Source organism: Saccopteryx leptura, chromosome 1, assembly GCF_036850995.1.
Source record: "Saccopteryx leptura isolate mSacLep1 chromosome 1, mSacLep1_pri_phased_curated, whole genome shotgun sequence".
In the NCBI taxonomy this organism is placed as follows: domain Eukaryota; kingdom Metazoa; phylum Chordata; class Mammalia; order Chiroptera; family Emballonuridae; genus Saccopteryx; species Saccopteryx leptura.
In genome coordinates, this window is record NC_089503.1 from 360332030 (window position 1) to 360355970 (window position 23941).

The following is a 23941-nucleotide window of genomic DNA, read 5'->3' on the forward strand; positions in this document are numbered from 1 at the left end:
AGTATTTATCTCCTGACTATATTCTTAGGGGACAGGCAGATTATATGAATATAACATTCTCTCTGGGACTTCATTCACAATAACAATTGTATCAAAAAATTGCTAAACAAATAGAGAATTAATTTGCCTGTAGACATAATAATCTTACCCTGTATTCATTAATGGAAAATTAAAATTAACTTGCTATGTAGAAAACCTTTGAATTTGAGAAGAATTTGATTCATATAACAGAAAGGAGAAATAGTGTGTGAATAACCACCAATGCTAGGGTTCATTGTCAGAAAACTCAATTCTAATTCTAAATTTTTAACCAAGCTGATGACTTTAGAAAAATCACTTACCCTCCTTGAACATCAGCTTGGCCAGCTATACAAAAATTTGGGTGGGATGGTGAGAGGATAGCTACAAATTTCTATGATTTTATTACTGAGAAAAAGATTACTAAAATCCACATTCTAAACATTTGAATTACTGTCTTCATAGCATAAGATTATGTAGGCCCTGGCTGGTGGTTCAGTGGATAGAGCATCAGCCCAGCATGTGGACATCACAAGTTCCATTCCCAGTCAGGACACACAGGAGAAGTGACCATCTGCTTCTTCCCCCCTTCCCCTTTCTTTCCTTCTTCCCCTCCTGCAGCCAGTGGTTTAATTGGTTCAAGTGTGGCTCTGGGCACTGAGGATAGCTCTGTTAGTGCACATCATCCTCACATGCTAAAAATAGCTCAGTACTCAAGCATTGGCCCTAGATGAGGCTGCCAGGTGGATCCCATTAGGGGCGCATGCAGGAGTCTGCCTCACTATCTCTCCCTCTCTCACCTAAAAAAAAAGAAATCTCAAAAAAATGACCACAGACCCTGGCTAGTTGGCTCAGCAGTAGAACATCAGCCTGACATGTAGACATCCTGGGTTCAATTCCCAGCCAGGCACACAGGAAAAGTGCCCATCTGCTTCTCCACCTTTCTCCCTCTCCTTTCTCTCTGTCTCTCTGTCTCTCTCTTCCCCTCCTGCAGTCAAAGCTCCATTGGAGCAAAGTTGGCCCAGGCACTGAGGATGGCTCTGTGGCCTCCCACTTCAGGTGCTAGAATGGCTCCAGTTGCAACAGAGGAATGCCCCAGATGGGCAGAGCATCACCCTCTAGTGGGCATGCCGGGTGGATCCTGGTTGGGCACATGCAGGAGTCTGTCCCTCTGCCTCCCTGCTTCTCACTTCAGAAAAAGACCATATAATTTATGGCCTCATCCTGTTCAATTTTTTTTTAATTTTAATTTTTCAATTACAGTTTCCTTTCAATATTATTTTGTGTTAGTTTCAGGTATACAGCATAGTGATTAAACAATCATATACTTTATAATGTATTCCCCCCAATAATTCTAGTACTCAACTGGCACCATACATAGTTATCACATTTTTATGGACTATATTCCCTGTGCTGTACATGACATCCCCCTGACTGGTTTGTAACTACCAATTTGTATTTCTTAATCCCTTTGCCTCTTTCACACAGTCCCCCAAGCCCCTCCCCTCTGACAATCACCAGTTTGCTCTCTGTTTCTGAGTCTATTTTAATTTTGTTTGTTTATTTTTTTTAGATTCCACATATAAAGTGAAATCATATACCATTTGCCTTTTTCTGACTGACTTATTTCACTGAGCATAATGCCCTCTAGGTTTATCCATGCTGTCACAAATGGTGAGATTTCATTTCTTTTACAGCCTAGTAATACTCCATGTTATATATGTACCACCACATGTTCATCCACTTATGTATTGATGGGCTCTTGTGCTGTTTCCTGATCTGGGCTATTATAAACAATGCTGCAGTGAACATAGGGGTGCATATATTCTTTCAAATTAGTGTTTTGGTTTACTTCAGCTAAATCCCCAGAAGTGAAATCACTGGGTCATAAGGCAGTTACTTGGATGGAGATGTGGTTTTCTTTATCAAATTCCAGGTGAAACAACACCTGAAAGAAAAGTGAATGTGAGGGATGACAGAATCAAAGCCCATAAAAATCTTGACAGGCTGAAATAATAGGCAATTCAACCCATATGGACTATATAATAGAGATAAATATCTATCCTTAAATGCAGATGCTAATAGCTCAAGTACAGTTTTCATACAGTAGCTTTAGCCACTGGCAGAGTAGGGCTGTGAGAACTTATTTGGCATTTATAAATCTGTAATAGATATCTTTCTGATATTTTTAACCTCCCATTTGTCTCTACCATTCGGAAAAACTTCCATGTGTAATTCAAAGTGTGGAATAAGCCTGGGTATTCATCTCCTCCATGTCATCAGCCAGACCTCGGATTATTCTTCAGAAGTAAAGTCATCTAGTTGGAATTATCGGAACCACTATAAATTCATGGCTATCCATCTACGTTGAACCTTCTACAAAGTTCATTAATATTATTTCTGTTTTTCAGTCTTCTTTCCCAGTCTCTACAATGACTACCTTAAAGCTTATCTACATTCTCAAACTTCAGACCTTTACAATTCCCCTCAGTCTCAGAGGATGAATTTGTGTCCTACTTTTCTAAGAAAAAAAATCATTGCCTTCAAATTGCATCTCTTAAAACTCATATTTAGATCATCAGCTATTTGTTCATTTTTCTCTCCATTACCAGAGAGGAAATTTCTAACTTACACACCTTCCAATTTTCCCATTCATGTGTCAGTTCTTTTTTTTTTTTTTTTTTTTTTTTGTATTTTTCTGAAGCTGGAAACGGGGATAGACAGTCAGACAGACTCCCGCATGCGCCCGACTGGGATCCACCTGGCACGCCCACCAGGGGGCGACGCTCTGCCCACCAGGGGGCGATGCTCTGCCCCTCCGGGGCGTCGCTCTGTCGCGACCAGAGCCACTCTAGCGCCTGGGGCAGAGGCCAAGGAGCCATCCCCAGCGCTCGGGCCATCTTTGCTCCAAGGGAGCCTCACTGCGGGAGGGGAAGAGAGAGACAGAGAGGAAGGAGAGAGGGAGAGGTGGAGAAGCAGATGGGCACTTCTCCTGTGTGCCCTGGCCGGGAATCGAACCTGGGACTTCTGCACACAAGGCCGACGTTCTACCACTGAGCCAACTGGCCAGGGCATGTGTCAGTTCTTGCAGTAGATATTTCTCTGGTAGTTGGTGTCCATTGTCTTTTTAATACCCTGTCTCTCTTTTATAAAAGCCCTTGTTATAAGACTTGCCTCTGTAACATAACACGTGTCTCAAATTTCCACCTGCCTTCTAATGAGCACACAGAGATGACAGAGGCTCTACCAGTCAGGCACAATTCTTTTATTCTACTTAAACCAGAGAGAGTGAATTTTGCGCTTTGCAACTAAGAACTCTAAGAAATGCAGATGGTACTCCCTCTTTCCTTTACAGAAACTATGAAATATTGACCTCTCCTATATTTACAATTTCTTCTGTCCTACTAGACCCTCCAGATAGCATTTAAACTACTGCCCTGCCCATTTTATAAAATACAGGAATCCCAAAGCATTCCTATAGTGGTTCTAAGTTAGTACTTCTAACTCCTTACTTCCTAGTTCTGCCGTAACAGAGGCTGAGCTAGCAGCTTTTCACACAATTGAAGCTTTTGTCTTACTAAAATAGAGGGTCTCTTCTCTCATGTCACACCCCCTGGTGATGCCAACCTCTTTAGCTGTTCTTTTTCTTCCCCTGTGCTATTTACCCTCCGTCCTCACAGTTCCTTAGGTCTTGATCTCAAACTTTATTTTGTCCTTCATCTACTCATCTCTCCTGAGAAATAACTTTCACTCCCATTGGTTAGCTTCAACAGGCAATATTTCCTTAATTCTAAAATGTATATCTTCAAAATAGACAACACCTCTGAACCCTCGGCCCATAGAGTCAACAAATATCATAGACATCTTCACTTGCATGTCTTCTTAGGTATCCAAGTCAAATATTAAAAACTAAATTCTAGATCTACATACACAAAAAGAGAGAGAGAGTCAGTCATCTGCCAAGAGTTCTTGTACACTTGTTCACCCAGTGCCTGACACAGAAAGCCTGGCAATCTCAAAGATTCATGTGTAGTAGTCTAAGGGTATGTCTAAGTTTTACATATAGATATATTGTTATTTATGAATATAAAGAGAGTGTATATATTTAATACTCTACTTCGTTCTTGACTGTCGATGTCTGTATTATTGATACGAGGTGAAGTATAGAAAAAGAAGAAAATAAAAAACCCTTTATATTTCTTCCCTGCTTACATTTTAAGAAAGTCTTTAGAGTCTATGTGCACAAAATACCATTAATTCCCAGATTCATACTGTGTAGCATTTTATGTTGTATTTTTATCCTTAATCCAGCAGAAGTCTATATTCAGCTATAGAAAGAAGACAAAGTGAGCCTACCAGCTAAACAGTATGTTTGCCATCTCTAGCTGTGATTTCAAAGAGGTTTCTTTGGAAGCCGTTTTCTATCCCACTAGTTTTTACGGAGAGGGAAAATTGGTTTACAGTATGAACTTTTCAACTTCTCTTATTTTCATACCAATTATTTGCCCCACACTTGAACTCCACAATTTCCCATCTATTCAAGTACTTTTGTCCTCATACTTCTTAGCCAGATTCAGAGCAGTTTAGCTGAATGAGACTGCGCTGTCTGTCATATGGACCACAGATGAAAAGACCAAGCACATAAATGGGTGGCAATTCATGTGCTTTCTAATTTTTTTTCCACTTTTGAGCTTATTGAACTAAATAAACTACTGAACCTTTTTGGGTTTATCTTTGAATTTTGACCTTCATTTGTCCAAGTTCTTACTGCCTTTGAGGCATTTCAAGTAGTGAAATAGTATGCTCAAATGACTCCAATTCATAATTCCTTACTGTTTGTAGTAATTCCTTAATGTTTTCAGATTTTGTGATTACTTTTAATGCTTGAGATAATTTTCTCTGTATATCATTGGTATTGCATTAGTGTTCTCAAATGATTATATCAGACTAAGAATTATTTTCGTATTATGTAGATTTCTAATTCTTGAAAATGCACTTGCAAGTTGTTGAAGAAATGAAAGGAATATTAGAATGGGCCAATGCAAGGAACAAAGGATCCAATAATGAAGACTTTAAAAGAAGGTTGAAAAGTGAGAGACTTATAGTAGTACTTAGTGTTACGTAGTACATGAGTCCAGAGAATAGAGTACTTTATGATACATTTTTACTAATGCATCATGCACTTAAAGTTGAGGAGGAAAGATGTAATAATGACAGTTTAATGGACAGTGTTTACATAGATCGCTACTTCATATTCAAAACTAAAAAGTACTAAAGCACAGTTTGTTACTCACTTACATAAAAGAGCCAATGTAAAAGCTTTGCTGAATGCAATGGAAGTAATATATGTTATATATGTCTTAGAAATTAAGAAAAGGGATTCTGAAGTTATAGGGTCTAGGCTGACATTCCTTAGCTATGTAACCTTGCACAAGTTACTTAACCTTCCCAAGCCACGAATCCTCATTGGTAAAAAATGGATAATTATACAGCTGTACTGAAGATTGAAATATATTACCCACGTAAACATAGTGCTTAGCACAGTTTTCACACCAAATGAGAGCTCAAAACATGCGACACATTAGTGTTGTTAAAGTAGTATAAAAAAATGTCATAGTGACGATAGGGTTCAAGGAACAGGGTCTTTAGGGCTAGTGACTTAGTGAGGAGGGGAAACCAGGTGGAAAATGGGGGACGTGGCAGTGAGGGATAGACCTCAGTGTGACAATCAGTCTTCAGTAACCTTTTGAAAGTCAGGTCATATGCTTAAGAACCTCAGTTTTAGAATTAATAAGCGGCAGAGTCAGTCCTCAAAGGCAGATATTTCTAACTGTGGGACATTCAGAAAATTGCTTTCCTTTTAAAGAGGCTTAAAGGTCTTCGCTGTCTTCTCTTTTTAAAAAAAAAAATAGAGATAAAAGTACTTTTGAGAGCATTGCCTGGCACATAGTAATGCTCAGTAAAAGCCAGCCAGTATTAAAAGGATGATTCTGATTCTTCATCTTCTCCCTCTTCTCTTCCCTTCTCTCTCACCACCCCTCCTCTTCTCTCCCCTCCCTTCTCCGTCTCTCTCTTCATCTCTCTCTCTCTGTCTCATCAGATACATGTAATCATCAGATACATCAAATTATCTGTATTGGTGAACTGAATATAGATGTTAGTCATAGCTTTCTATCTAAGCCTGGACACACTAATAGCAGGCAATGTATACAGCTTATACACGGAATTGACTTAAACTGTAGATGGTAATAGCTATCAAAACAAATTGTTGTGACAACATTAAGGTTGAATGGGACTAGTGGAAATATTATGAACTAGCAACAGTTTGAAAACTACTGTATTTTTTATTAATAAATAAAGTTGATGGAAGGGAGATGACTGAGATTTCTCAGAACATCAGCACTTTTTGATGACATATCACCATTTATTTATTTTTTTTTTTTTTTGGAAAGAGAGAAAACTTGTGCCTGGCTATTAAGCTCTTCTAAAAACCAGAGGCTCTCAATTGCCTGCTGTGGTAAAGGATCTCAAGAGGTCTGACAACGTAAACTGGTTGTCACTAAAGTCAGTTCATGCCCCACATATACAATGAGCCTCCAACCTAAGGAAAGGCTTTAGCTAATTCCTAAAGTAGGAAAGACAAAAATGAGAATGATATCTTACTTACTTTTCCTGTATTATTGCACACGCATGTATACACGTGTGTACACACATATATATTTGTAATCATCTGCTGAATTCTACAGATATCCATTCGGCACCACAAAATCAGATGCACACACCAAATCTGTCTCCCTACCACTGCTTACCTCCCCTTCCTCCTCAGTTTTTTGTTTTAGTTTTTGTCCCCTCCATTATCAAGTTTGCTCAGACTTGAAACCATTACAGTTTCCTCTTGAGATCTCACTTCACCTTGACCCACAATCTACACATTGCCAAGGTCTGTCCCTTCTGGTTCAGAAAATCTTTCCCATCTGTTTCCTCCTCTCTATTGCTATTGACAGCATTCTTGATTTGGACCTCACTTTCTTCACACAAACTATATTGCTATAGCTTTTTAATCTGAATTCACTTCTTACTGTTCCTAATTCTAACTATTTGTACATTTCTGGGAGCTTAGTATTCCTGAAAAACAATTGTAGTTCTGTTGTTCTCTGCTTATAAGTATTTAATGTCTCTGGTCATAGAGTGAAGTTCAGTTTCTTTATTTGAACATGTCAGTGCTATATAATCCTCCTCCTACTTCTCAGTCTATTTTCTATTCACTACACACAGTCTGTGCTCCTGGCCAACAGGACTTTAGACTTTCTCTGTGTATTACTAGGCTGTTCCACTGCTCCCCTTACTCATGCTCTCTTGCCTCCTTGTCATGAAATAACAAGCTTGTATTTGCTGAAAAAAAAATTGATTAATTAATTGACAAACTTTCCCAGTTAGACTGGAAACACATTGAATTAAGGATCTACATTTGAGGCACTTTGGATCCTCCCTGAACCTTGAACTAAGTTGATTTAAAATATTGTTTTAAATGAATGAGTATTTAAATTTTCTTATCTCATTATGGACTATAAAATTCCTTAACTGCATGCTTTTTAACAATAATATTCATGTTAGGTTATAGCCTTGTGTTTTTGTTTGCTTATATATTATTTTATCTAGTTCACAATATTTCCATAGAGAACAAAAGATTTTTCTCCCATGACCACCATCTTTCAGTGTGTTCTGCTTTTCAGAGATTGATCGAAACCTATTCTGTCACTATTTCAGGTCTGACTTCTCTTATTGTCAGACCATCATCTAGGTAATTTTTTGTTGACTGCCATATAGCATTTTTTCTACATCATATTACAAATTTTGTCTGTTAAACTAAGTTTTTTTATTACATATAAATGTCCAGACTTCTACTAACGTAGTAAATTGTAGGTGAAAAAAATCACTTTAGATATTTGAAATCTGTGACAAAAAGTGATACTTTTATTTTTGAGAAGTTTGTTGATGACTAACAAAAAGACATTTCCAATTGTAAATTAATTTTAATCAATATCAAATTATATTATAATATTAAATTAATATTATTTCAATTTGTTAATGTCATTTTTATAGTCCCCCAAATAATTTTTATGAAAAACAAAATAATGTGATTCAAATATGCAAGAATTTATTAACATTTTAAATTCATTATGCAAAATGTTAGATTTTTTATGATTTTTTTTATTGTTTCTGGTCTAGCTTTTCTAAAAAATAAAACACATTAGATCCATGATATTATTTGTACTTGATGTAGTATATATACTTGAAAATATGTATTCTTTATGAAACTACAGTTTATCACAACCAATGGCTATTTTTTTAATGAACAGATTTATTTAAGAAGAACTTGATATAATCAATACTTTCTTTTTGTTTTTAAGTGAGAGGAGGAGAGATAGAAAGACAGATTCTCCCATGTATCCCAATGGGGATCCACCCGGCAAGCCCCATATAGGCAGAGGCAGATTTAATGGTGGGCACATGGGGCACACACCCTGGGCCCGACTTATGAAGGGCCCCGCAAAACCCCAACTTTACACTTTTTTCTAATGACAAGGGGCCCAATATTTTCTTCTGTGCCCAGGGCCTCAACCTACCTTAATCCACCTCTGTGTCTAGGGCAGATGCTCAAATCAACCAAGCTATGCTCAGCACCCAAGACCTACACTCCAACGAACTGAGCCACTGGCTACAGGAGGAGAGAGAGAGAAGAGGGAGAGGGAAGGGAAGAGAAGCAGATGGTCACTTCTTATGTGTGCCCTGACCAGGGATCAAACCAGAGACAGCCACACTCTATGCTGACACTCTATCCACTGAGCAAACTTACCAGGAACTAATTAATACCTTCTTATTAGAACGAAATCAGTTTGGTTTTGCCCTATGGGGAGAATTTCTAAATAGTAATTAAGTTAGCTTTATGGATTAGCATTGTTGTCATCAAATTCACCATTTTAATAATAAGAAAAGTTTACAAAAATTCACTCTTGAGATGATAAATATTTACTTTTCAATATTTTGTAATTTGCTTTCAAGCTTTTTTCTTAAATATGTTAAAATGTTAGTAATTCTAACAATTTTTTAAGTACTCTATCCATATTTTCTAAATTCTTGGTAATTTAATATATAATTTAAACAATCATTATTTATATAACATAAAAGAGAAGATTGCACTACCATTTAACTCTAAAATTATCTGCAACGGTATTAATTATCAATCTATGTTTCTCATATTCTTGGGAGACATAAAATATATAACAGATGAAACAATATTTTTTGCTAAATTTCTGGGTTTTCTTTTGTGTTTTGTTTGTTTTACCTTTTTTTTTTTTTTTTTTTGTATTTTTCCGAAGCTGGAAACAGGGAGGCAGTCAGACAGACTCCTGCATGCGCCCGACCTGGATCCACCCGGCATGCCCACCAGGGGGCGATGCTCTGCCCATCTTGGGGCGTCGCCCTGCTGCAATCAGAGCGATTCTAGCGCCTGAGGCAGAGGCCACAGAGCCATCCTCAGCGCCAGGGCAAACTTTGCTCCAATGGAGCCTTGGCTGCGGGAGGGGAAGAGAGAGACAGAGAGGAAGGAGAGGGGGAGGGGTGGAGAAGCAGATGGGCTCTTCTCCTGTGTGCCCTGGCCGGGAATCGAACCCGGGATTCCTGCACGCCAGGCCGACGCTCTACCACTGAGCCAACCGGCCAGGGCTGTTTGTTTTACTTTTATGTGTATGCATACATCCATGAATATATATGCATCAGAATTACTTAAGGAAAAACTGTATATATTCTAGGAATTACAGAGTTTTTATATCTCTGTGCTTCTAAAGAAATTTTATTGTTGGTCTCTAAAGAAATCTAATTGAGAGAGATAGTAGTATCCCTGAGGTTCCATATAATCTACTCTATAGCAAAAATGATGGCATTAAGCTTCTACTTCTTCTACCTCTAGCAGTAGGTACACAAGATATTCTAATAAACGCTCTCACTTAAAGTGAATTAAGATGTTGAGCAGAATAAAATGAACATCCTTTTAAATGCACAGGTGAGCTCTAATGATCATTCCTAGAGTTTAGAAAATGAAAGACGGCACCAAGGGTCAAAAACCAGAGAGGGATCTACCAAAAAAGTGTGATGTGACAAATAGTGAAAACAACATTTGCTGGTTTATGTACTAGAGACAAAGGTTTTAAAGGCAGCATGAGACACAAAGATTTTTGTGTTTCGGCCAAGTCAAGAGTTGAAACTGAAAACTCTTCACAAAGTTTAGACATCCGAAGAACTTCAAACTCAATGGAAAGGTGAGGCATGCGTGGGGCAGAAGAAACTACCAGCAAAGGGAGGCAGCAAGAAAGCTGTTGGTGGTCAGCCACCCTGGCTACAGGTGTGTGAGTTAACCTCCCCAAGAATTCTTCAACAGCCCTACCCTTGCGTAGGCTCAGGTTCCAATTTATAGTGCAAATTTGGTTGAAGAAATTTCAAACTATAAATTAATATAAAACACTCCTAATTTAAAAGCTTTGGGATATTTGGAATAAGCAAAGGCAAATTTTCTATTACAAATTCAAATTCCCATAAATTGGGTCTCTATAGGGTCTCACCAATAAATGTCCATTAAAAATTGCATAATGAAGAAAAAATACCAGCTAAAACAGACCACCTCAACCAAAATACTGAATGAAAAAATAAATTGAAGCATTATAAGCCAAAGAATTTTGAATGCTAGATTCATTAAATTCAGAAATAAAATTACCATATTTAAAAATGCTGAGGAAAATATAAGAAGGAATTAAAAATAAGCAAAGCAAAAAGAGATTACCATAAAATTCTAGGCAATCGACTGAAATATGTAATAATTTAAAAAGTAATATATGAGGCCCTGGCCGGTTGGCTCAGCGGTAGAGCGTCGGCCTGGCGTGCGGGAGACCAGGGTTCAATTCCCAGCCAGGGCACACAGGAGAAGTGCCCATTTACTTCTCCACCCCCACCCCCTCCTTCCTCTCTGTCTCTCTCCTCCCCTCCCGCAGCCAAGGCTCCATTGGAGCAAAGATGGCCCGGGCGCTGGGGATGGCTCCTTGGCCTCTGCCCCAGGCGCTAGAGTGGCTCTGGTCACGGCAGAGCGAAGCCCCAGAGGGGCAGAGCATCGCCCCCTGGTGGGAAGATTATCACCCCTGGTGGGCGTGCCGGGTGGATCCCCGTTGGGCGCATGCGGGAGTCTGTCTGACTGTCTCTCCCCGTTTCTGGCTTCAGAAAAATACAAAAAAAAAAAAAGTAATATATGAATTAAATAGCAGATTAGATACAGCTGAGGAAAAAAAGCAAATATAGGAAATTAGATCTGAACATTTCAAATCAGAGACAAAGCAAATATGCAAGAAAAATTAAATTATGGTGAAAGGAAGTAGTCCCCATCCTAAAGCGCTCGTTTTTGTACAAAGGCATCTAAATCCTTTCTCCTTTCCACTACTATCAATAGCTATTGTCAGCAAAATGTCACTCACAATAGTAGATCACTGAGTGAGCAAAGCAAACAGTTTCCTCAAGGATTAAATTGTGATACAGTATTGGAAAATTGGTGTAACTTTACAGCAAGGTAGTGAAGGTGTAAAGGTTTTCTTTCCAAATAAAGACAAACTACTTCTAGAGTTTTCTGCAGGTTAGAATACAAATAGAAGTTTTGCTGTATTGATGCTTACTACCAGGAGACTGTGATAATATCTGAAACTGCAGCTAACAGTGTGAGCATATTATACATTGTCATTCCCTAAGACTCATTCTCAAACACCTTCGATACCAGCCAAACTGAAGAAAAAAAATAATCAGCATATAATTCGAATCACCATGCCTGAACTCTTAAATCTTCGTGGAGATATTGAAGTCAATAATAATTTTAATTAGAGCTGCTTTGGTGGAGTGATAAGGATAGGAGAAAAACTACGAAGGGTGGAAATATCTCATCGTTGTGGACTTACAACTGTTATTTCTGTAATTTTCTGTATTCTAACTCCCATGATTATTAATGACTTTAGGATTATAATTTGTTTTCCAAAATACATAAAGAATAGCATAAAAACCATTTCTGTACCCACTTTCTAAAAAAGTAAAACATTACAAATACATTCAAAGCCCCTGTATAATCCTGCTTGCCATTTTGGAAATAAGCACTGTACTGAATTTGTCTTTATCTTCACCATACATTTATTTGTATTCTTACTGTGTATTACTAAATAATATATAATATTATTTTTTCTTAAAACTTTATATAAATAATGCCAACTGTATGCATCACTTTGTAGCTTTTTATTTCCACTCAATATTATGCTTTCTAACAAGTTCATCCATGTTGACATTTGTAGAAGGAACGTATTTCATTGTTGTATAGTACTCATTTATATTTCTCCATCTCAAGTTATACTCTCCATTATTATTAGTGGATATTCAAATTTTCTTTGTAATAATTTTATTGTATAAATTATACTCTTCTGATTATTCTTGTGCAATCCTTTTCTAAGTAAATATGAAAGAGATTATTAAAATATCTTAGAGAGCAGAAGAGCAACTGATTGATAAAGTACTGCTAAACTGTCAGATACTTCCAAATAACTCTACAATGTGTTTATATTATCAAGCTATTACTCAGCCCAATCATATGAAGCAGTTGCTCCACATACTCAGCAACACTTGTAAGTGGAGACGTTTTAGTTTCTGTTCATCTGAAACCTGTAAAATTATGTATCTAATAAGAATTTAAATTTGTATTTTCTTGAGTATTAATGAGGAGGTATTTTTAAATATGTTTCTTTTTCTGTAAATATCTTGTTAAAATTTCTATTTTTTATGAATTCTCTAATAATATGAGTTGTAATTTCAATGATCTCAATGACTTACTGATTATAATTTTCTTCAGTGTAGCATGGCTGTAAAAAATATGGTAATCATATCCCAATCTATATACAGCTAAATTTTTTTAAATTAATATATTAACATTTTGATGTTCATCACATGGTCATATTTAAACAGCATTCATTGTATTCTCAGTGCCTGATCACTCCAACCATGATAGGAGCAAGTTTGAGGACCATGCAAGTAGGGAGCTGGGTCATGGGACATGGCTGCTTAATTATAACTTTACTTGTGAATCTCTGTATATCCTCTCTTAGGTTAATGATTTTCAAATATATTTAGCAAACCGTTCCTTATATACCATATATAGAAAACAGAACAGAGTAGAACCAACCTAATTGAGTCATCAGAGGAGCCCATTCTCTGGCTGACCTGCTCTGCCATTAAAAACGGGACGAAGTTAATCTGAGAGTCAAGGCAGAAAAAGATACATTAGAGACAAAATAAGGACATACCCATAGACACAGTATACTTTAAAAGTTTTATAATACTATATTTAAATATAAATCAGTGGCAATGTGTTTGAACACCTCTGAAAGACATGACATTTTTTAAAATGAAAATTCCCAAAATGATTTAAGAAGAAACAAAAACCAGTAAGCAGAAGCATTGATGGAGGTGGTGAACTAAACAATGAATGTTCAGAATTCAGAGGAATACAGTGTGGATAGCATATAGGGTACTTGCAGAATTATGTCATCTTGAAAGAAAAGTTAAGAATAATCTTTTATGCCAAACTAAAAGGTTACTATCTTGCTGGCAATGAAAAACCATTAACAACTCTTTTAACAAGAAAATGAGATAATCAAATTTGTGTTTAAATAAGGTAAATTGGACAGGAATTGAACAGAGGAGAAAAAGAAACTGAAGACATGAGAACAAGTTAGAAGTCATTTAGAAGAATACAGGCAGGAGATGAATAAGGCATTACAAGTGAAGGAGAACCAATAGAATTAAATTAATTGTTCAGATGAATGATGTATTGGAACAACTTGGTAGATGAAAAATTCTAAAATTAAAATACAAAACAAAATATTGGAGGCATGTTTATTCATTCATCAAACATTTATTGAATATTTGCCAAAATTGTGCTACTTTCTGGTAACACAAAAATCTTAAAACATGATAATTGCTTTTAAGGAACTCACAGTTGTCATATACTAAGCTGTACATAAAAATATCACTGTAAAATTGAATAAGAGATGCAATAGGTGTATATATTTGTATTAATAACAAGGAAGATGTTATCATGTTGATATTGAGAATGAAGTTCATTCATTTGATGGTTGAGTAATATTCCATTGTATATAGATACCACTGCTTTTTTATCCACTCATCTATTGATAGACACTTGGGTTATTTCCAAATCTTGGCTATTGTCAATAATGCTGCAATGAACATTGGCTTACATATATTCCTTCAAATTAGTGTTTTGGGTTTCTTTAGATATATACCCAGAGGTGGAACTGCTGGGTCATAAGGCAGTTTCATTTATAACTTTTTTTCCACAGCGGCTACACCAATCTGCACTCTCACCAACAGTGCATGAAGGTTCCCTTTTCTCTGCATCCTTGCCTACACTTATTGTTTGTTGATTTATGAAACAGATGAAGGGATTAAATACAAATCGGTAGCTACAAAGTAGTCACAGGGATGTAAGGTACAGCCTAGAGCAGGGGTCTCAAACTCAACTCAGCATGTGGGCCGCAGAGCAAGATCACAGCCATTCGGTGGGCCGCACTAGGTCTACAAAAGGCAACTGTTACGCAACACTTTTCTCACTGCAGTTGAAAACAAAAAAAAATCAGTACAACAAGCACAATCGTACATGCAGTTTACTCAGTGTCACAAAACGACCAGAAACTGTAGTTCGCATCACAACTGCTGTTAACTAAGCTAATATCTAGCTAGGATGCTAGAGAAATGAAAAATACAAGTAGGCCCCTAGGCTTACTTAATTTTATCCAAAATATTTTGAACTTCGTGGATTAGTCTGCGGGCCACACAAAATTGTTCAGCGGGCTGCATGCGGCCCGCGGGCCATGAGTTTGAGACCCCTGGCCTAGAGAATATAGTCAATAATATTGTAATAACTATGTATGGTGTCAGGCGAGCACTGGAAGTGTCAATAGACCTTTTTATAAAATACATGATTGTCTAACCACTATGCTGTACACCTGAAACTAATGCACAATAACATTGAATATAAATTGTTGACTATAAATCAAATTAAAATTTAAAAGAGAGAAAGAGAATCAAATTTTAGAAGAGAAAAAGCAACAAACTGGTTTGGTTGTGTTGAGTTTGAGTTACCTACATTCCTTCCAAGTAGATCTGTCTAGTAGACAGGCAGATATATAAAGTCAGAAGCTATCTCTACTAAAGACAGAAAACTGAGAGTTTTCAGAAGTCAGAAAGTAGCTCAAGTTATAGGAACAAATGAAATCACTCAGGGAAAATTTTTGAACTTAGAGAAGGATTAGAAATAGACTAGCGAGAGATTGGTAGCTATTATGATAACATGCCAAGTACAATGTGAGATATTGATGGTTCTTTATCTTTCTTGTCCTGGTTTTATTTCATTTTTTGGTGTGCTAAACAGTGTTTTACCTATTTTTATTTTGTAAGAGGAAGAAGGTAGGGTTTTAACACTAAAACTTCAGATTTTGGAGAGGTTCAAAGGACTGATCATGATGATCAACCATTCTATAATAGAGAAACCAAGGGATAAAAAGCAGTATTACAAGAGTGGCTGTTACAGTGAAGAATGAGAAAGGGTTTTGTTTGTTTTGTTTTTTGTTTTGTTTTCTTTGTTTTGTTTTGTTTTTTTCTGTTTTGTTTTGTTTTAACACTGTTTCCTCATGAATTGTTTGGTCAGATGCAGAGAAAAGTCTCTTCATGCTTCAAATAGAGGAATAAAGTGGCCATGCTCAAATGGAGAAATGTTAGTTCTGCCCTCATTTTTCCAAGTGCTTTTCTTTGGGAGAGAGAAGTAGATGTCTCAAAATAGTGGCAGTACTATCAGAGGCAGAAACAGAGTTGTTGATAATTTTTATCATGCATCTAACAAATTCATCAGCATTTGTGGATTAACATAAACGTGAATATCTAATATGGAAATACTATCCTAGTAAAGGTAATAATTTGGTCCATGAGACTTAGGCCATCCAAATCTAAAATAATTTTTAATTCAAAAATAAGCAGAAACGTATGATGTGATAGGAATGTTTAGTGTAATTTATAAATACTAAACTTTAGTATATACATTACATTATACATTACATTATATGTATAAATATATAATATATGTACTATAAATGTGTGGGCAAAGATAGGTTTACAATTGTGAGTACTTAAAAGTTTTTGTTCAAATTATTTATTTGTATTATATGTCTTATTATAATTTTTAGTTATTATTTTATATCCTTGCTTACAATTTATCTTTTAGGTAATGATGGCTAATAATTTAAACAATTTTTGCCCACCTTTGTATGTAAAAATCTTTTAGATATTAAAGTTTCTCATAGTTAATACATAATAAAATATTAATTTTATGGGTCTTAGAACTTAATTTTATAATTTTGGAATAATATACATAATTACAACTTTTGTATCTTTGAATATTATTGGTTAGATTTATTATTTTTCAGTGATCCTTCCTCAAGAAGAGAGATATATGAACTTATTAACTAATGATACTCCTTTTTATCACAGAACTTAATAAAATTAGCATTGAAAGAGAAACAATGAAATATTTCTAAAGTAAAAGCATATATATGTTACTTATTAATAATTGCATTGCAATAGTCTTATCTGTGCTTTATGAACTTAGTCATAGAATTTGTATGCTGTTCTTTCTGGGAAAAGTAAGAAAAAACTCAAAAAATATTTCAATGGTATTAATTTTTAATTTCATTCAGTTAGTTAAATCTATTTCCATTATAAAGGAGGAATAGCAAACAATTTTGTTTCTTCTAGTAGCAAGAATTACAATAAAGTTGTATATGGAAATTTGTGACCCCCTCACATTTATAGCTTTATTTGTATATCGTCAGTTTTGGGGGTTAGATCTTAGAAAACCTTAATACTAGACTGAGGGAATTATAATTAATACTGTAGACAAAGAAGTCTATTTCTAATCAGAATGAATAAAATTTATGCTTCTTAGTTGTATTGTGTTTAAGGTAAAGATACTAATCTCATCTGTGTTTTCATTATCTTAAGATATTCCGTGGTGCTGACCAGTATTATGTTTTAATGAGTTGTTGTTATAAATTGACTGTGGTCCTGATTCACACTACAGAAGTATATTGGGTGAAAAAAATTAAATTTCTCCATATATTTAACACAAGTTTCTTCAAACTCAGTACTGTGGTTTTCTTCACTCTTTCTTTTGACACTATAAGAGTTTGGAGGATTTAGCATAACACAATTTAGAGACTTAAAAGATCCTCCTTTTAGGTTAATTTATTCAATTTTTCCAAAACTCAGAAATGATTTTAAATTTTGCTAACCATATAAATGTTAATATAATTAGTTATATTAGCTTATATAATCCTTTAAGACATTTAAACATTACATGTCTAAATCATAATTAGAAACCACTAATTAACTACTATATGACATATTTTATTATAATATGTTTAATACATAGTTTCATATAAAAACATAGGGGTTTTTTTCCATTTATAATTGAAAGAGAAATAAATTTGGCACATGTTCAAACAGCACTGCCTGAAGAGACTTTTGGAAGCAGCAGGAAAACACTCAGCCTAACCCCAATTAGTCTTGTTTTCCACATTCAGGGCAGTTCTGTTTTTCAACATATTCATTAAACATGATGATAATGAAAATTAATATAGTTAGAAAGCAATTCAATAGCAAATGTTTATTGTTCATAATTGTTGTTCCCTGTCATAATTTTCATAAAAACCTGTCAACTCTGAAAAAAAGGTTCAAGGACTGTGTGAGCTCGGAAGTAGGCAGGTGCGCCTGAATTATACAGTTGAGAAGCTCCTGCAAGGAAATGTGGAAGTCATTTTTTAAGCAATTTGAATTATATTTTTACTGCTCTTGGAGAGTTCACTACTTCTCAGAATAAGTAAAACTTGATTATGAATTCAAATTTGATTCATACATGTACCCTTATATAAAGAATATCCTCTTACAGAAATTTTTCTATAGATTTATCAATAATGTGAAAAGCTTAACCACAAGAAAAATGTGAGAACACAATTTCTATAGAGTTTCTCCATTCCATTTTAATTATAACTACTTTTTCTGTCCTTTTTTCCAAAACTACTTCAAATGATTTTAGCTAGAGTTTTATATATATATATATATATATATATATTTAAGTTTTAAATTGAATTCATTGGGGTGTCATTGGTTAAGATAATTATACAGGTTTCGGGTGCCCAATTCTATAGCACATCTCTGTACACCATATTGTGTGTTCAGCCCCCATCCTCAAGCCAAGTCTCCATCCATCCCCATTCATCCTCCTGTGCCCTCCTCCGCCTCCCACTGTGCTGGTAATCACCACATTGTTGTCCATGTCCATGAGTTGATTCTTTTTTCTTTCTTTTTTTTATTATCCTTTTTTGCTTCATCCCTTCTAGAGAGCTATAATTATTTTTATCTAAAATATATTTACCTACATGTGCCAAACTGATCATGCCAAAGGAGAATGCAAAAATGAATCAGACATAGATCTTTCCACCAGAGAATGAGTAGAATGAAAAGATAGATGAAGTAGGTTTTGTTAGACTCTCCCTTTTATCTAGTCTTACAGAACTCACATTAGGTTTAACGCTCCTTGCTGAGAACTAATGTCAGGAAAAATAATTAAGCAAATAAGATGGCATATCTTCCCAGGACCTGGGAAAAATTCTACCACATCAGTAGAATAAATTCCACCAACTTCTAGCTTGGGTTTTCTTCCATGAAGCTAAAATTTCAGCTTCATGAGTATGAAGTGTTTATTTTGCTCACACTGTATTCCTTGACCAGTACTACATGTAGTAGCCACTCAATAAATACTTGTTGAATAAATATAAACATCAGTGACTCCAAGTAGGATAGGTAAAAGCAATAAGAAGAATCAGTGTCTAAAATTATATGATGGTAAAATCAACAAATACACATTAAAATGGTTGCTGAGTTATAGGATAAAAATTCTGTTAATTTAAAACCTAAGTCCATTCTCTTTGTATTCTTAACCATTTTCTTCTGCCATAGCCATATCCAACTTTGTAATCCAAACTTCCTCCAGTGTAGAGCTACCTACAGTTTATTTAAACTTAACTGGCACATATTTTTTCTCCTTACATAATAAAAAGTGGTGCTTGTGCATTTCTTTAGCTGTTAAGTATTTTACTCCATCTGGTCCAACTCTGAACGTGTTATAGGATTTTCTGGTCATAAGAAAACGAAAAGCATCTCCTTAACTCATATTTCCCCCATTGTCTTCTAAGAATTCACTTATTTAGAATATTCTACTTCTACTAAAAAATATATTCATTTACCTCCCTTATCCAATGTAATAGATTCAGATTTACTATTTTGTCAGTTCTACCCCAAATTTCTAATGACTGTAATGTAAGGTAGAAAACACACATGCACTAAAAAGCTTATAGCAATAACATGATAGAGAGTTAAATTTGGGGAAATATCCAAGGTTGAGCCTTGAATTCAAGGAAGACTTATATACCTAGGATTATGGAGAAGGGCATTCCAAGCAAATGGAACAGTGTGAACATAAGTAGGGCCACAAAAGAAAATGTGGTTCAACTTTATTGTGATGTGTGTGTGTGTGTGTTTGAAAACACACAAAAAACAAGACTGTGGAGAGCCTAGTTTACTCCATAAGCAGACAAATTATTCCATAGTCCCAAAGATCTTAAGTGATTACAAATGAAGCAAGTGGACATGACAGCAATGACAGCTAATAGATACTACAGGAAGGGAAGCCAGTTAGAAAGAAGCTGTTGCTAACACTTGAGTTGAAATGTAATGAGAGCTTAAATAAGGGCAGTAGTAGCAGAAGGAAAGTTGCAAGATTTGATCTAAGAAAGAGGTGACAGGAACCAGCAACTAGTTTGAGAAAAGATGGGTGGATAATAATGCTACGTTTCTAAGCCTGGGAGAATAAGTGCCAAGACGATGGAGGGGACAAGATGCAGAAAAGACATAGATGAATTATGTCCCAGGGCAGAGCTTGGAAACAGTTCACGTGGAATGGTTGAAAGAACAATCTGAAAAGGTGCTGTTGGCCAGGTAAGAAGACAGTCAAATTGTAGCTCAGTGTCATGAGAGACAAGGAAGGAGAAAGTTTTAATTAAAGTATTAAGTATTACTGAGATTTCTAGGCATGTTAGCCTAGAAATTAGTTTAAGTATTTACTAACGAGGCCTAAACACTTTGGGGAGAAAAACAATTCTAAAAAAATAAAGAGCCATTTCAGTAAATTTCTAGGAGTTAAAGATTATGTGTAGAAAGACAAGAAATTGTAAAAAGTGTGCTAGCATATAACTTATATTAAGCAGTTTTACTATAGATTAATTATACTATTATATCTGACAATACAAAGGTAGATGTAAACAAAATGTTTAAAATAAGCTTTCTTTTACAACCAGGATATGGTGCTATAAACAAAATGAGGTGACATGTCTTAAAGCAGGAATTAACTAGAAATACTCTTTATTTTGTGACAGAGACACACAGAGACAGAGAGAGGGACAGATAGGGACAGACTGGAAGGGAGAGAGATGAGAAGCATCAATTCTTAGTTGCAGCTCCTTAGTTGTTCATTGATTGCTTTCTCATATGTGCCCTGACTGGGGGCTACAGCAAACCGAGTGACCCTTTGCTCAAGTCAGAGACCTTGGGCTCAAGCTGAACGACCGAGTGGAACAACAAATGAGTGCTTTCCTTACCCCTCCCTCTCTCTCCCTTTCTCTCTGTCTCTCTAAAAATCAATAAAAATTAAGTCCTGACTAGCCAGTTTGAGTATCTGGTCAGGGCACATATGGAAGCAGCTCCATGTTCCTCTCTCTCTCTCCCTCTCTCTCTCTCTCTCCCCATCTCTCTCAAAAGAAAAAGAAAAAAAAGTGTTGATAAGTTTCTCAGACTGGATATTATTTTTAAATTATTGTATAACTTAGAAAGAAGGTAGGATTCATATGGATTGCCAAGTTTTCACCCAAAGACAAAGAAAACTTCCACGTTGTGAGAGACAAAAAATACAGTTGCAATTTCCAACATATTCTGTAAAACACTGTTCAATGTACCAAGTCTATAAATCTAAATATATATGTGACAATAAAATAAATACTTTTTCAAATTTATGGGCCTCAATATTTTATGAGATTAATCATTTAAAAAGAGTAAGAATTCTAAAAGGATAACCCTAAAAATTATTAATAACCTTGCAAATGTTAGTAATGCTCCTTATAAAATATCTTATATATCTTTGAAAAGCACTAAATATTAATGAACATTAATAAAAATATTGTGACAATTTTCTAATCCTTTTGTGTCACAGGTTATGAGATGTAATTATATCAAATAAACATCATCAATTTTAAGTATATAATTTGATGTTCAGCCATTTGTGCCACAGATTATTTTAAGAATTTAATAAAAATTATTATTTTATACATTCTTTTTCATGTAATTTCAGGGTATTTATTCATCCTTAAAGCCCATCCATGAACAAAATATTAAATTCCTGCTTTTAGTCTTTTCCTCCAAATTGGTAGTTGATTATATGAAATGTATGTATCTTTTCGTACTTGCACATATCTAAATTTCTTAAAGTTTGGCCTAAATAATATTTGTAAATATCAATTTTTATCATTTTACATGAATGTTAACTCTTAACATTATGTTCTTATCTGCTTGATTAGCAATGTATTTCAGAACATAGTAACATGGGTTTGTTTGTTTTTATAGATGCAGGTTTATTATTTCCATCTTTCAACGGGAACTCCTATTTAGAACTGCCTTTTTTTGCAACCCTAAATGGCTTGAAGTCTGTCCTGGAGAAGGAACACAACAGAACTGTTAGCATCTACTTGACTATAAAAACGAACACTTTGAATGGAACCATCCTCTACAGTGAGTATTTAATGTTTGACCTCCTACGTGTTATATTTCTCTCTCAAATGTTAACCTATTGAATCAATGAATTATTCATTTAAATATTATGGGAAAACTTTTCTAGCCTAGTGTGTGAAGCATCTTCAAAAAAGAAAAATCTTGCTTTTTCTAGTTTTCGTTAGAAGTTTCTTTAATTTATGAGTCATTCAATGGAACATGACTTACAGAGGGCTCTGAACCAGCAAGGAAGAATACAGCAAGCATATGAATTTGATAGCGCATAGCTAAAGCAGTAAAGCAGAAATGCTGCAAATGTTTCACAGCATATTTTTATACTATAAATCATTTAATATAAATTGTGTTGAACACTTGGTAACTGGTAACTTGGAAAAAGGCATTACAAAGCTGGGATTCATTTGACAATTGGGAAAATTACTGTCGCTCTTTTTAACATATATTTAAAATTAGCTGGGGAAGAGGGAGGTAGTATTAACAGTATTTGTTTAAGGAAATGCCTCTATATCCAGGGTTTTTGACATTATGCAATATGCTCACAAGGATCTCTGTAACCAGAATCTATGGTCCTCTTTCTTCTATGGCCAAACATCACTAAAAGTTATTATATGCAATATTCCAAATGTGACAATTGTTCTATCTCTTTTGAAACTAATGCACAATAGTTTTCACAATTCCCTACGTTGGTAGTATAATGTCTTCTTGGATAGATTATCTACTGCAATGCAACTCATTATTTCACAAATCATTTTCCCCTCTATTTTGAAATATTTTTCAAAATCAGTTCATTATTCTTTACTTTAAAACAAAATTAAAACCTGTATTTTGTTTGACTTTGAGTAAAATGCCTCATAGGAGCATTTTTTAAAAGCTGGGTGCAGTCAGAAGTTTTGAACATTCAGTTAAAACAGACTTGATGTTATATTTTAGAAAGAAACTAACTTCTCAAAACTAGGCCAACATTATTTATTTCCCAGGAATGCAAGCACCCGTGTTTAAATGATAGCTTTAAAATGTCTGATTTATTTATGTTAAAAGAGAGGGAAAGAAGAAGATATTTTTTAAAAAGGAAAAACTTGTTTTTCTATTCAAAATTTGGATGGTGGTAGACGACCATGAAATTTGGAAGTAATGGTGCATTACAAGGGAAACAAAACAAAATAAAGCTGAACAGAACAAAAGACACAAACACAATAATTTAAAGCTACAAAACAAAATGATGTTTCTGGCTCTACAATTTTTTAAGTCAAATAGAATTGGAAGGTGTTTCCTTGTGGAAAGTGTTTATACCCACTACAAATAGCTTCTAGCCCAAGAAGCAGCCAACCTCTGGAATTCTCCTCCTCTGAGCCTTTGCTCCTGGCTCGTGTCCCTACTGCCATGGAACACGCTCTTTTTGTAGGCCACAGAACTACATGCCAAGCATATATACTCTCTGTTCAAGCTGGTTCTTTCATTTAAACCAAAGAAAACCCAATTGATATTAGTGCCATGAGATTATTTTGCCATTTACCTACCAAAAAAAATTAAAACTAGAAGTTATAGTAAGAAAACAGTGCCATTGTAATGATGACCTCACTCTGTCTTTGTTTTATATAATCATTGTTGTCACAGCACTGGATATGCAAGGCTGTTTACTCCTGGGAGTTTCATAGCCTAGGAAAGGAGAAAATATTTTTGTCTATAAAGCATGCCTTTTGTTCATCTGTAAAGCGGTAATTCGGTCCTACTGTTGGGAATACCTCAGTAAACTGTTTCACCGGCTTGCTGCTGTACCTCCTGGAATTTGTCAAACTCATAGAAGCCTCACAACAGATGAACACAAAGACTTTTGTGATTCAGTTAGACATCCATAGTTCATAAGAGGTGTCCCCTACCTTGACTC

The 23941-nt window shown here is 35.3% G+C and overlaps 1 protein-coding gene and 1 non-coding gene across 2 annotated transcripts in view; one reads left to right on the plus strand and one right to left on the minus strand.

Moving 5' to 3' along the window:
- EYS (eyes shut homolog) overlaps nucleotides 1-23941 on the plus strand; it is a 1965296-nt gene that overhangs the window by 1621109 nt on the left and 320246 nt on the right. Inside the window, 1 exon segment of the mRNA XM_066360293.1 lies at nucleotides 21895-22059. Coding sequence (XP_066216390.1) covers nucleotides 21895-22059 — 165 coding nt within the window.
- Nucleotides 3016-3091, minus strand: TRNAT-UGU (transfer RNA threonine (anticodon UGU)). Its single transcript has one exon. It is a non-coding gene; the product is annotated as a tRNA-Thr (tRNA).